At 41.7% G+C, this 15,175-nt stretch overlaps 1 protein-coding gene across 2 annotated transcripts in view; it reads right to left on the bottom strand.

The window, feature by feature from the left end:
• The window catches only part of LAPTM4B (lysosomal protein transmembrane 4 beta), a 103,109-nt gene extending 93,358 nt beyond the window's left edge, over window positions 1–9,751 (bottom strand). The window contains exon 1 of one of the 2 annotated variants that reach the window (XM_077167293.1): window positions 9,410–9,751. In XM_077167293.1, coding sequence (XP_077023408.1) covers window positions 9,410–9,508 — 99 coding nt within the window. In that variant the 5' untranslated portion in view covers window positions 9,509–9,751. Of the gene's footprint in view, window positions 1–8,258; window positions 8,734–9,409 lie in introns of those variants that run through there. The other variant, XM_077167294.1, reaches the window with a different exon arrangement.
• Window positions 9,752–15,175: the final 5,424 nt, after the last annotated feature.

Raw genomic sequence — 15,175 nt, 5'->3', positions numbered from 1 at the left:
ATATTCCTAGATACTTACCCAAGAGAAATAAAAACATATATCCACAAAAGTCTTGCACACCCCTACGCAGGACATGACTCCCAGGGTTGTAAATCTCCCTGGCAACATGGAACATGACTCCTCCTGGAATTGTGGGAGTAAGAAAGGCTTCTTGACCAAAAGGGAGAAGAGAAATGAAATAGAAAAGTTTCAGTGGCAGAGAGATTTCAAATAGAGCCTAGAAGTCATTCTTATGCAATATGTAGATATCCTCGTTCAGTTTTTGACCTATTAGAGTAGCTAGAGGGAAATTCCTGAAACTGGTGAACTGTAATCCAACAGCCTTGATTCTTAAAAATGACTGTATAACCATAGAGCTTTTAAGGTATGACCAGGTGACTGAAAATCTTGTGACTGACATCCCCTTTACCCAGTGTATGGACAGATGAGTAAGAAAAAAAAGAAAGAAATAATAGGGGGTTAAGAAGTGTGGGATGTTTGGGGTGCTCTTTCTTACTTTTTTTTTTTGAAATAATGAAAACGTTCAAAAATCAACAGTGATGATGAATGCACAGCTATATGACACTGTAAAACACCGATTGCACAATTTAGATGATTATATGGTATATAAACATATATTTCAGTAAAATTGTACCAAAAAAAAAGTCTTGTGCATGAAGGTTCAGAGCAGCGTTATCCATAATAGTCCAAACCTGGCAACCACCCAAATGTCTGTCATTTAGTAAATGAATAAACTGTGGTATATTCATACAGTAAAATATTCAGCAATAAAAAGAAATGGTCAGGGCGGCTCTCCAACCACCACCGTGCCCTCTTCCGCCTTCACCGGCTCCTCCGCCACCGGCCTCGACAGCCTTGCCACCCTCACCTTTCCTCCTCCAGAACAGTTACTGGGGGAGTGGAGACAATACAGGGCAGCTCCCAGAGCCACAACGGAGATCAAAGGGACGGCGTACCCCATCCTGGAACGGCTGACTGTCTGGGAGAACCAGCTCCGGTGAGATCATCGAGGGGCGTGGGCTTTCCCGGGCGGGACGGCAGGCGGCCGGAGTCCCTCCCTTCCTCCTTCCCAGGCCAGCTGGCAGAATTGGACAGGCGGTCCCCTTGGGCCGCGGCGGCTGGCGCCCCCACCACGCGAGGCCCCCCGGACCTACTGAGAGAGTTGGGTCGGAAATCCCCAGACTGCAGAGAACGGTGACCGGGGGATCCCTTCCAAACACGTGACTCCCCGGTCCGGCTGGGAACAGTGCACTCTCCCGGGCTGCGACAGCTGGCGCCCTTCCGCCACGCTTGGCGCCCCAGGCCGAATAGGAAATTCGGTCAGGCGCTCTCCTGTGCTGCGGCTGCCGGCGACCCTCCCTGCGTTCGGACCCCCAGGTCAGCTGGCACTCTTCCAACACGCTTCGGCTGCCGAACCTCCCCTACAGCGAGAGTTTTCCAGAGTTAAAGGACCCACAGCAACTTTTACTGGTGGAACCCGTAGACAAACGTGTGCCACGAGCGCCACGTACTGGGCAGGATAAGAAAAACAGATCCCAGAGATTTCACAGAAAAATCTTTCAACCTGTGGGGTCCAACACCCAGGGAAATCTGACTAAATGCCCAGACGCCAGCAGAAGATAACGGATCACGCTCAGAAAATTGAAAATATGGCCCAGTCAAAGGAACAAACCAATAGTTCAAATGAGATACAGGAGCTGAGACAACTAATGCTGAATATACGAACAGAAATGGAAAACCTCTTCAAAAACGAAATCGATAAATTGAGGGAGGACATGAAGAAGACATGGGCTGATCAAAAAGAAACAGAAAAACTGAAAAAACAAATCACAGAGCTTATGGAAGTGAAGGATAAAGTACGAAAGATGGAAAAACCAATGGATACCTACAATGATAGATTTAAAGAGACAGAAGATAGAATTAGTGATTTGGAGGATGGAACATCTGAATTCCAAAAAGAAACAGAAACTATAGGGAAAAGAATGGAAAAATTTGAACAGGGTATCAGGGAACTCAAGGACAATGTGAATCGCACAAATATATGTGTTGTGGGTGTCCCAGAAGGAGAAGAGAAGGGAAAAGGAGGAGAAAAACTAATGGAAGAAATTATCACTGAAAATTTTCCAACTCTTATGAAAGACCTAAAATTACAGATCCAAGAAGTGCAGCGCACCCTAAAGAGATTAGACCCAAATAGGCGTTCCCCAAGACACTTACTAGTTAGAATGTCAGAGGTCAAAGAGAAAGAGAGGATCTTGAAAGCAGCGAGAGAGAAGCAATCCATCACATACAAGGGAAACCCAATAAGACTATGTGTAGATTTCTCAGCAGAAACCATGGAAGCTAGAAGACAGTGGGATGATATATTTAAGTTACTAAAAGAGAAAAACTGCCAACCAAGACTCCTATATCCAGCAAATGTGTCCTTCAAAAATGAGGGAGAAATTAAAACATTCTCAGACAAAAAGTCACTGAGAGAATTTGTGACCAAGAGACCAGCTCTGCAAGAAATACTAAAGGGAACACTAGAGTCAGATACAAAAAGACAGAAGAGAGAGGTATGGAGAAGAGTGTATAAAGAAGGAAAGTCAGATATGATATATATAATACAAAAGGCAAAATGGTAGAGGAAAATACTATCCAAACAGTAATAACTCTAAATGTTAATGGACTGAATTCTCCAATCAAAAGACAAAGACTGGCAGAATGGATTAAAAAACAGGATCCTTCTATACGCTGTCTACAGGAAACACATCTTAGACCTAAAGATAAATATAGGTTGAAAGTGAAAGGTTGGGAAAAGATATTTCATGCAAATAACAACCAGAAAAGAGCAGGAGTGGCTATACTAATATCCAACAAATTAGACTTCAAATGTAAAACAGTTAAAAGAGACAAAGAAGGACACTATCTACTAATAAAAGGAACAATTAAACAAGAAGACATAACAATCATAAATATTTATGCACCGAACCAGAATGCCCCAAAATACGTGAGGAAGACACTGCAAACACTGAAAAGGGAAATAGACACATCTACCATAATAGTTGGAGACTTCAATTCACCACTCTCATCAATGGAAAGAACATCTAGACAGAGGATCAATAAAGAAATAGAGAATCTGAATATTACTATAAATGAGCTAGACTTAACAGACATTTATAGGACATTACATCCCACAACAGCAGGATACACCTTTTTCTCAAGTGCTCATGGACCATCCTCAAAGATAGACCATATGCTGGGTCACAAAGCAAGTCTTAACAAATTTAAAAAGATTGAAATCATACACAACACTTTCTCGGATCATAAAGGAATGAAGTTGGAAATCAATAACAGGCGGAGTGCCATAAAATTCACAAATACGTGGAGGCTCAACAACACACTCTTAAACAACAAGTGGGTCAAAGAAGAAATTGCAAGAGACATTAGTAAATACCTAGAGGCGAATGAAAATGAAAGCACAACATATCAAAACTTATGGGACGCAGCAAAGGCAGTGCTAAGAGGGAAATTTATTGCCCTAAACGCCTTCATCAGAAAAGAAGAAAAGGCAAAAATGCAGGAATTAACTGTCCACTTGGAAGAACTGGAGAAAGAACAGCAAACTAATACCAAAGCAAGCAAAAGGAAAGAAATAACAAAGATTAGAGCAGAAATAAATGAAATCGAAAACATGAAAACAACAGAGAAAATCAATAAGACCAGAAGTTGGTTCTATGAGAAAATCAATAAGATTGATGGGCCCTTAGTAAGACTGACAAAAAGAAGACGAGAGAGGATGCAAATAAATAAAACCAGAAATGGAAGAGGAGACATAACTACTGACCTCACAGAAATAAAGGAGGTAATAACAGGATACTATGAACAACTTTACGCTAATAAATACAACAATGTAGATGAAATGGACGGGTTCCTGGAAAGACATGAACAACCAACTTTGACTCAAGAAGACATAGATGACCTCAACAAACCAATCACAAGTAAAGAAACTGAATCAGTCATTCAAAACTTCCTAAAAAGAAAAGTCCAGGACCAGATGGCTTCACATGCGAATTCTATCAAACATTCCAGAAAGAATTAGTACCAACTCTGCTCAAACTCTTCAAAAAAATCGAAGCGGAGGGAAAACTACCTAATTCATTCTATGAAGCCAACATCACCCTCATACCAAAACCACGCAAAGATATTACAAAAAAACAAATCTACAGACCAATCTCTCTAATGAATATAGATGCAAAAATCCTGAATAAAATTCTAGCAAATCGTATCCAACAACACATTAAAAGAATTATACATCATGACCAAGTAGGATTCATCCCAGGTATGCAAGGATGGTTCAATATAAGAAAATCAATTAATGTAATACACCATATCAACAAATCAAAGCAGAAAAATCACACGATCATCTCAATTGATGCAGAGAAGGCATTTGACAAGATTCAACATCCTTTCCTGTTGAAAACACTTCAAAAGATAGGAATACAAGGGAACTTCCTTAAAATGATAGAGGGAATATATGAAAAACCCACAGCTAATATCATCCTCAATGGGGAAAAACTGAAAACTTTCCCCCTAAGATCAGGAACAAGACAAGGATGTCCACTATCACCACTATTATTCAACATTGTGTTGGAGGTTCTAGCCAGAGCAATTAGACAAGAAAAAGAAATACAAGGCATCAAAATTGGAAAGGAAGAAGTAAAACTATCACTGTTTGCAGACGATATGATACTATAGGTTGAAAACCCGGAAAAATCCACAACAAAACTACTAGAGCTAATAAATGAGTACAGCAAAGTAGCAGGTTACAAGATCAACATTCAAAAATCTGTAGCATTTCTATACACTAGCAATGAACAAGCTGAGGGGGAAATCAAGAAACGAATCCCATTTACAATTGAAACTAAAAGAATAAAATACTTAGGAATAAATTTCACTAAAGAGACAAAAAGCCTATATAAAGAAAACTACAAAAAACTGTTAAAAGAAATCACAGAAGACCTAAATAGATGGAAGGGCATACTGTGTTCATGGATTGGAAGACTAAATATAGTTAAGATGTCAATCCTACCTAAATTGATTTACAGATTCAATGCAATACCAATCAAAATTCAAACAACTTATTTTTCAGAAATAGAAAAACCAATAAGCAAATTTATCTGGAAGGGCAGGGTGCCCCGAATTGCTAAAAGCATCTTGAGGAAAAAAAACGAAGCTGGAGGTCTCGCGCTGCCTGACTTTAAGGCATATTATGAAGCCACAGTGGTCAAAACAGCATGGTATTGGCATAAAGATAGATATATCGACCAATGGAATCGAATAGAGTGCTCAGATATAGACCCTCTCATCTATGGACATTCGATCTTTGATAAGGCAGTCAAGCCAACTCAGCTGGGACAGAACAGTCTCTTCAATAAATGGTGCCTAGAGAACTGGATATCCATATGTAAAAGAATGAAAGAAGACCCGTATCTCACACCTTATACAAAAGTCAACTCAAAATGGACCAAAGATCTAAACATTAGGTCTAAGACCATAAAACAGTTAGAGGAAAAAGTAGGGAGATATCTTATGAATCTTACAACTGGAGGCGGTTTTATGGACCTTAAACCTAAAGCAAGGGCACTGAAGAAAGAAAGAAATAAATGGGAGCTCCTCAAAATTAAACACTTTTGTGCATCAAAGAACTTCATCAAGAAAGTAGAAAGACAGCCTACACAATGGGAGATAATATTTGGAAATGACATATCAGATAAAGGTCTAGTATCCAGAATTTATAAAGAGATTGTTCAACTCAACGACAAAAAGACAGCCAACCCAATTACAAAATGGGAAAAAGACTTGAACAGACACCTACCAGAAGAGGAAATACGGATGGCCAAGAGGCACATGAAGAGATGCTCAATGTCCCTGGCCATTAGAGAAAGGCAAATCAAAATCACAATGAGATATCATCTCACACCCACCAGAATGGCCATTATCAACAAAACAGAAAATGACAAGTGCTGGAGAGAATGTGGAGAAAGAGGCATACTTATCCACTGTTGGTAGGAATGTCAAATGGTGCAACCACTGTGGAAGGCAGTTTGGTGGTTCCTCAAAAAGCTGAATATAGAATTGCCATACGACCCAGCAATACCATTGCTGGGAATCTACTCAAAGGACTTAAGGGCAAAGACACAAACGGACATTTGCACACCAATGTTTATAGCAGCGTTATTTACAATTGCAAAGAGATGGAAACAGCCAAAATGTCCATCAACAGAAGAACGGCTAAACAAACTGTGGTATATACATGCGATGGAATATTATGCAGCTTTAAGACAAGATAAACTTATGAAGCATGTAATAACATGGATGGACCTAGAGAATATTATGCTGAGTGAGTCCGGCCAAAAACTAAAGGACAAATACTGTATGGTCCCACTGATGTGAACGGACATTCAAGAATAAACTTGAAATATGTCATTGGTAACAGAGTCCAGCAGGAGTTAGAAACAGGGTAAGATAATGGGTAATTGAAGCTGAAGGGATACAGACTGTACAACAGGACTAGATACAAAAACTCAAAAATGGACAGCACAATAATACCTAATTGTAAAGTAATCATGTTAAAACACTGAATGAAGCTGCATCTGAGCTATAGGGTTTTTTTTTTTTACTATTATTACTACTTTTATTTCTTTTCTCTATATTAACATTTTATATCTTTTTCTGTTGTTGCTAGTTCCTCTAAACCGATGCAAATGTACTAAGAAACGATGATCATGCATCTATGTGATGATGTTAAGAATTACAGAGTGCATATGTAGAATGGTATGATTTCTAAATGTTGTGTTAATTTCTTTTTTTTTCTTTCCGTTAATAAAAAAAAAAAAGAAAAGAAATGGTCAATTGGCACACATCAAGAACATGGATGAATCTAGAAGATGTTATGCTTAGTGAAAGAAATCAGATATAAAAAAATATACACAGTATGATTCCATTTATATAAATGGACAAAACTCATCAGTTTTGATAGGTGAGGTGGGGTTGTCTGTAGTGGGGAAGAACAAAGAGGCAAGAGGGAACTATCTAAGGGTCTGAAAATGTTCTCTAGGGGTGTGGGTTACATAGACGTATGTATTTGCCAACCAGTGAACTATATAGTATCTGTGCTTTTCACTATCCATAAATTGAACAGCCCCCTCCAAAATCTCCAATACCTTTAGTCAATATTTTTTATTAATTGAGTATCTCCCCCTTAATTCTACCTTTTCATATGAAAATCCTCCCCCTTTCTGGTAACTGACCCCATTCCATTCAGAGGGCTGGTGGGAAGGAATGCCTTGTTCTGTGGTAACCCTGTTCCCTGTCCAGACAACGTCTTTAAAATGTTCACGCAAATCGAAGTTTTGGATAATCAACTTAGATTTAAAGGTATGAGGGGAAATTCATTTTTAAAAAAAAGCCTAAGTTGCTTTGTGAATGCAAAACAACTACTTTTTACCTCAAGTAGCATTCTTGCTTGCATCTGCTAAAAAGCTTTCTAATTATCTTACAAAAGGCTACATCTTTACAAAAGCTAAGACATGCACACCAATAAACGCTTTCCACAAAGTGTTCAAATGGGAGGCAAAGCATTCAGAGTATGTTCTTTTTTATCACACTAATACTGTCTGGTTGGATTAAAGCCAGTAACAGGGCTCAAGCAGCTTTATCTTACTGTAGATCCTTAGTACATTTGCCTAATGCAGTGTCCTAGATTTACAAATTACACTCACTGATGTACTTATGTCTGCAGATTTATTATTTTTTTTTTTTTTACATTTTCAAGGAGGATACAAGATATCTGTCTAAAACAGTATTTTATCATAAAAACACAACTATATTTGAGTCCACCTATTCTTTTACTCAAGAATTTCTTGGCTTTTAGCAAAGTCAGAGTGGGGCTAATTCAGTGGTGTTTCATCTGCATTCACATTGCACAGTAAGAACCCACATATACTAAAGAACTGAATGAAACCTGTTAAGGCCCAATTTATCCTATAGCCAAGATAAGCACTGACTAAATGAAACTTGAAAGTAAAACACCATGTCTGGGGGGGGGGGGGGGCGGCTTGCTTAAAATGGCACAACAAATGAGTTCACGATTCGTCATAATGTCCTTATATTTTAAAAATTAGCACAGTATTAAGTATGAACCGACAAATACTGATTCATGATTAAGATGAGAATTTTTTTCCCACTGAAAAGTTCTACATGCTGTTTTCTACCATTGTTAAGGCATTTCCTCGTGATGGACAAATATTCATTGTAGAGTGGCTCGGGTCTAACTCTCCGTCATGATGTCATAAACCAAACATGCAGTGGAATTCGACTTGGTGTTGGCGCGGTCTAGGGTCGCCAACAATCACCCTAGAGCAGGCATGGGGCAAAACTCCATCAGGTTTCCTCACTGCATCTGATAATCATTGCGCATAAAAGTAAGACCTTAAGAGCTCCAACCAAAAAAAAAACAACTCTGATAACTCTGATTTGCCTGCGGTATTTATTACGAGGTACAAGGATCACCTACCCGCAAATGGGCAAGAGAGAGGTAAGTGGGTGTAAAATGGCTTCCCCAGGCAAACTGAAACGCAGTAAATCACAGGCAAATCCCTTCCTGGATTTTTTAAAACAAACACCCTTCACAGGTGTAACAAGAACCTCGGACCACCTGAACTCCGAATCAGAACATGTAAATAAGTGGATGCAAAACAAATGGGAAGAGGCTGGGAGTGAGAATGGGCACTGCAAATCTCAACCCTGACCACAAAGGTAGGAAAATATGCCCGGTCACCTCAAAGACTGCTGTCTGGACCATCAAAAGACAAAGCCAAAAAGGATTTTTAAAAGAAAGAAAGGAAAACACGTGCTCCGCAGATAAGATCAGAATTATCTGGCCACAAACTGCACTTTCACAGGAAAACGCGGAGCTGCGCGCCTCAGCGGACCCCCGGCTCTCACTGAGGCATGTCAGACGTTTTCTTCTCTCCATGCCCCCAATCTACCCCGTCACACCCCATCCCCCACCCCAAGAGATGCTCCAAACTTTGGGGCCGCGTTGGGATCCCCCGGCCTTCTCCGCCTCCCCTCGAGGGGATTTCGCTCATTCCGCCACAGGCTGGCCGAGCCGGGAAACGGGAAGGATTGCGGGCAGGCTCATCCAGAGAGTTAAGTTCCTAATAATAAAACTTTAGGTGGATTGGCGCCCACATCACCAACCCGGAGGCCGAACACGTTATCCTACTTGGGGGCGTGAAAAGGGTCGCGGGCCGGGGGATTCCGAGCGGGGCTCGGAGCCCTCGCGATCCCTCCGCCGCATTCCCCGCTCCCGGCCCCGGCCGGCGCGCCCTCTTCGCCTCGCCCAGACCGCCGCGCTCACCAGGTACCAGACGCCGAGCAGGATGGTGCCGGTGCGGACATGGCAGCATAGGCAGCAGCTGTTGGAGTAGAACCGCGTCCAGGGCGCGACCATCTTCATCGCTCGAGCCGCGGGCGCACTTGCGCGAGCGCGCGCCCAAGTTTGCAGAAGCGTGGGTTGCGTCTCTCTGGCCTCGCGGCTCGCCCCGCGCAACTGCCTGCCGCGGCCCCTTCGCCGCTCTCAGCTGCCCACTTGCCCGCCGGCCCTCTCCCCACGCTTTCGCCGAGAGCTTCGAGCTGCCGCGGCGCCGGGACCCTGCGCTCTGAAATCCGCGGTGGCGGGAAGAGGAGGCGGGGCGGCCGGCGGGCCACGTGACCCGTGCTGGTGCCGGTGATGTCACCGCGGGCTGGGGCCAGCTGCTGGCGCCGCGAGCCCTGCGTGAATAAATAAATCACCTTTGAACCCTCCCCAGGGCGCAGAGTCTGCCCGCAAGGGAGTTCCGGGCCTTCGGTCTTTTATATGGTTGTCTGTGTAACTCTACTATAGGTTTGAGATTCTTTTACCCTCTTGATCGTTGGAGTTTCCCCTCCCCCCTTCTGTCTTGCAGATGATCCTTAGTACAATTCTATCCCTTGTTATCTTGCAAGCTACAGGAGGGAAAACAGTCTGGTGCGATTCCGGTCAACTGCAGTACTTTGAACCACTGCTGAACCCGCTAAGAGCAATCTATCTCAGCTTCCCAGCGCAACTGCTGTGGTAGTAACCTTTTCCTAGATAATAGGATTTGCGTCAAGGACATCCTCGCAGTACTTCGGGTAGCATTTTTAATCAGGACTGCCGCTCTAAAGAAACAGTACTGCCCCAATATTGTCTTTGCGAGACCCAACACAAAACGTTGAGATACTGAAAGATTCGACTCCAGTTTGAGCTTTATTTCCTCCCATCTGATGTTTTGTCTCTAAGTGCCCTTGTCCTATCTTATCTTCTGACCGCTGTCAAAGCCAAGCAACTCAGACAGGGTAGATTATTAGCACACGTCAAAGTTTTGTTTCAGATTTAGAGCAAGAGAAAAATGGTTCAACTTAAAGTTCTTAAGGACAGGTTAAATAGGAAGAAAGAGGAACGTTAGATAAGGCTGCTTAAGTGCAGGACTGATTAGTTTAACAAGGCTTTGAAGCTATCATAATCTTACTGTGCAATTTAAACTAGGATCCTAAGGGACTCGAGGTTTGGGGTATGGGACCTTAAAAAGAAATAATAAGTAATAACAATGTGGGTGTTAATCAGAAATACTGAACAAGGAAGCTAAAGGCTTTTTTGACCCTCACTTCAAAGTTCTATTTTCTTTTACATTAGAGATTTTTTTTTCTGAGTTCTTTCATTTAATGTTTAAATTATGCCCACAGCCACTTTTATGCAGATTTTGGGACAAGCATTAGTGCTGTCTGAGAAACAATGGGAATATAGTATCAGGATGGGGAACACTGACTTGAAAGAAACTTTCAAACTCCCAGAAATTTCTGAAAGCTACCTCCCTCTTTTCTCTCTCCGTGAGAATTTCAGATTCATTAGGCAAATGACTCATTGATTCATAGATTTCAGAAGGCTTACTATTCAAGACCCAAGTTTACAGACAATTGCCAAATTGCTCTAGATATGAGATGGCAATGAGTGAGAAATTTCGGGAAAGAGTAAACCTGGCTAGAGAAAATCTGAGAGGAATGATATATCTGCTGGTGAGGTTTTGATTAAAATTGGCATTACATATCAGTGTTTTGGGAGTTAATATTTATTTGGTTGCAAGAGAGTACAGGGATTGGCCTCAAAACAAGAGCAGAGTCTTCCCAGGGAACTTCGTCACAGCTGGGTTACTCATTTTTAAACAATAGCATATTTAACTTGACTACTAATTGCAGTTGTGCAGTTATTTAGACAAATCACCTTCTTTTCATGCCCAGGAAAGTGAGCTTGAGGAGCTACCCTTGCTCTCTTGATGTGGTCACCCTGCAATGGGCTCATAATTTCTCTCCCATTCCTCACTGTGTCTGTGGTGCCTCCAGTGCCAAATTTTAAACAAACTCTCATCATTCAGGTCTTTTCCTTATCTTATACTCCAACTTTTCTCCTTGTTTCAGCTCCTTGCCCCCTTATTCCAAGTTCAGGTATTTCCCAATGAATGAAAGGGAGGGGGGCCATCAGATAAAGCCACTCTTTCCTTTTTCAAACCTCCTCTTTTCCATGACATTCTATTTTAATCTATCCGTTAGAGATCCAAATTACCCAACCTTAATCTGAGGGCATACTGTGTGTCATACATAACTGCTGACCTCTTTAAAGGCTACAAAAATTCCTAAGACTATGATCCTGTTCTCTTTATCATCTAGTCTGATGACAAAAGTCCCTACAGTGCTACTGAGGCTGCAGGCAGAGTGCAATTAAAGGTCAAAACAGTCTTGACCAAAAGGGGGAAAACAAATGGAACAAAATAAAGTCTCAGTGGTTAAGAAATTTCAAATAGAGTGAGAGGTCATTCTGGAAGTTACTCTCGTGAAAACTTTAGCAAGATATTGCAAAGTACCATAAGATGCCAAGCCCCAATTGACAGCGTTCCTGAAAACCCTAGGGACTGCCCTGGGCTCTATCTAAGTCTCTATGAAAGTTTTTCTTAGTAAGTTTATTTTTTCAGAAATTTAAGGCCTCCGGATTTATTCCATGCCAGGTTAGCCGTGAAACACAAAGGTACCAGTCTCTCCAAGAACGTCAACCAGTTTCATTCCTCTATCCCATGAGGTCAATACCCCTTTCCAGCATGAAGAAGTTAGAATGGTCATTGCCCAGATATCCCTGAAGATTGAGAGAAAGCTCAGATGAGAGGGGGAAGGTGACACTGAGAAATTAGGATTTAACAAATGACTGTGACTACTGATACAGATATTTCTTTTAGGGTCTAGAGTTTTAGAATAGCCAGAAGGAAATATCTGAAGTTGTTGAACTCTAATCCAGTAGCCCTGGTCATTGATAATGATTGTATAACTATATTGCAAAACAGGCAAATGAACAAATATAAACAAATGCAATGGGAAAGCTGAGACGGATTAATCGCATTAAAACTGATGAGAGGTAGCATTTAAGTTGGGCTTTATAAAGGGTTGGCAGAAGGTGGACCAGAAATCGTGAAGGAAGAGACACCTGCTCCAGGAGTTGCGTAGGAACAAGTGCCTGTGAATAGAGAGGTATCACATAAGCTACCTTCTAGCTTTATGTCCTTATGCCAGAAGGTGCTGTTGATTGGGTCTTCTTCATTAGTGAAAGAACTGCTTTGCTAGGTGAGACAAAAAAAAACAAAAAGCAAAGAACCCTTGGAGGACTTCTTGTGCACTCTCCAAATAAACCAGGGACCCATTCATTCATTCATTCATTTGGTGAAAAGGAACTAACTGAGTACTTCTTTGGAGCCACCTCAGAGAACAAGAGATAGTCCCTACCTCAAGAAGCTCATAATCTAATGAGCAAGACAGAGAAATAACCAGATAACAAAACAGCAAGATAAGTGGTAGGGTGCATTTAGCACTGGATAATATGAAAGCCCAAAGGAAAGACATCTCAGCTTTGGGAAGATCAGGAAGGGCTTTCCAGAGGAGGTGATATCTAAGTTCAGACTTGTAAGATAAGTTGAGGGAAAGAAAGAGAAAGGACCACTCCACTCAGGAAAGGAGCAAATATGCAAGGGTCCAGCAGCTGGAGAGCCTACAAGTTTAGAAACAGCGAGTAGTGCAGTAGCTGCAGCTTCAAATTTGAAGGCGGAACAGGGTAAAGAGAGAACAGGCTAAGAAGTTTTAGAGATGTTGGTGTTGATGGGGAAGGTAACAGAAGACAAAAAGTTTTTTCATCCCAGGCTCTACTAAGTGGTTTGGGGTATTTTTCCTGAGGAAAATGGGAGACTACTGATGATTTAATATCAAATTCTTATCATTTAATGATAAATCAGTGTCACAAGTTTAAGGTACATACAAAGAAGATAGGCAGGGACAACTACATGATTTATAAGGTTGTGTGCAAAATGAAAATGTGGAGGTTTGGGCAGGCCACAGTGGCTCAGCAGGCAGAATTCTTGCCTGCCATGCCAGAGACCTGGGTTCGATTCCTGGTGCCTGCCCATGCAAAACAAAACAAAACAAAAACAAAAACAACCAAATGTGGAGCTTCTTGTTAAAAAGTATAAAGAAATTCAAGATGGCAACAGCAGAACAGTGGAGCCCTTGGGAACCAAGACCCCTGTAGGTCTGTACAGGGCCCACGCCTGTGAATCTGGCCGCAGGGACAGGCCTCATATCTCTCTCAGAAATTAAAGCACAAAGCACAGCAACCATTTAAGAGTCATCTCTTGTTTCTGTCAGATAACAAGGAACTGCTTCATGGAGGCTGTGATAAATGCCAATTTTGTTGGAGTGTGCGGAAGAAAAGAAGTAGTGTGCCAAATGATTCATTAAAGTATCTGGAGCCTGTCCCAGTTGGGGTTCAGGACTGTGAAGGTCAGAGCACAGAGCTGGCTGCAGCCCTGAATTGCAGCCAAGGTGGAAGTCAAAAATAATGATTGATATGCTCTCAGAGACCCACGTAATTAATGACTGATTAAAACACACATTTGGGGTTTGGTCAGTTTCTGGACTAGGGGTTGTGAGAAAGAGTATACAACACAGTCCCTGTCTCAAAGTAGGTCAGCAAATCAGGGAGATGTGGATAATCAGATAGGGTCCTTTTATTAGCTATCACTAAAACAGCATTTTGATTCATAGCGACACTAATATGACACCCTATATGGTGTATCAATGTTTAAATATTTGCAATCGAATACATTTATATTGATCAGGTCCAGTCAGGAAAATGGAAACCATTCTAGATACTTCAAATAGAGGGAATTAAATTCAGGGATATTGGTCTAAGATGAAAAAACAAATGAAGGACGGCTAGGCAACCCAGAGATTAGCAAAAGCAGGAAGGAAGCTGCCCCCACCTGCCTGGCTGGAGTGGAAAGCAGGGAGGAAAGGGCTTCCAACAGAGGAGGCACAGCTGCTGTCAGGCAAACACACTGCTGCTGCTGCCTCTGGAAATGCTCCGGAAGCAAAGAGAAGAGCAGAAATTCCCTGGCCTCTCCCCTCCCCCTCCCCTCTAGCCTGCTGCCAGTGCTGAACTCCCAGAAACCAGCTGACAAGGCAGCCTGGGAGACACGCTTTCCTGCCATACCAGAAGAGCAGGGGAAGGGAGGAGGATGGGCTTGAGAGCAAACAGGCAAGTGATCAAGGCAACACCCAATCCTCAAATGATATCAGACACTGTTTATCTTCTTTGATGATCTAAAAAGACAGAATCTTACAACATCTTAGGTCACGAAGCAGGATGACCAGTTAATCTCCTGTTTCTCAGTTTGTGGAATTTTGTCACAAAGGGGCATAGATTCAAGACTGGATTTGCCAAATGTAACCTCTTTGGGATAATCACTTAAATTCTGAATTTGATAAACTGGTAATGATAATCTTTCCTTTGTGGTTGTTTGGGAAGATTAGCGAGTAGAGTAAATGCCTGGTACATAATAAGTGTAATAAATGATAGATTTAGACAAAATATAGCACTTACTCGTCTTTTACATATATATCATGTAATGCTCACAACAAACCAATAAGACAGTACTATAATCCCATTTTTCAGATGAGAAAACTGAGGCTTAGAGACTTTAAGTCACTTGTCCAGCTGCTGGATCAGAGTTGAGATTTGAAACCAGGTCTGTCT

This window comes from Tamandua tetradactyla, chromosome 6 (genome assembly GCF_023851605.1).
Source record: "Tamandua tetradactyla isolate mTamTet1 chromosome 6, mTamTet1.pri, whole genome shotgun sequence".
In the NCBI taxonomy this organism is placed as follows: Eukaryota; Metazoa; Chordata; class Mammalia; order Pilosa; family Myrmecophagidae; genus Tamandua; species Tamandua tetradactyla.
The sequence above is the reverse complement of the archived record's forward strand: the minus strand, read 5'-3'. Positions and strand labels throughout refer to the sequence as shown.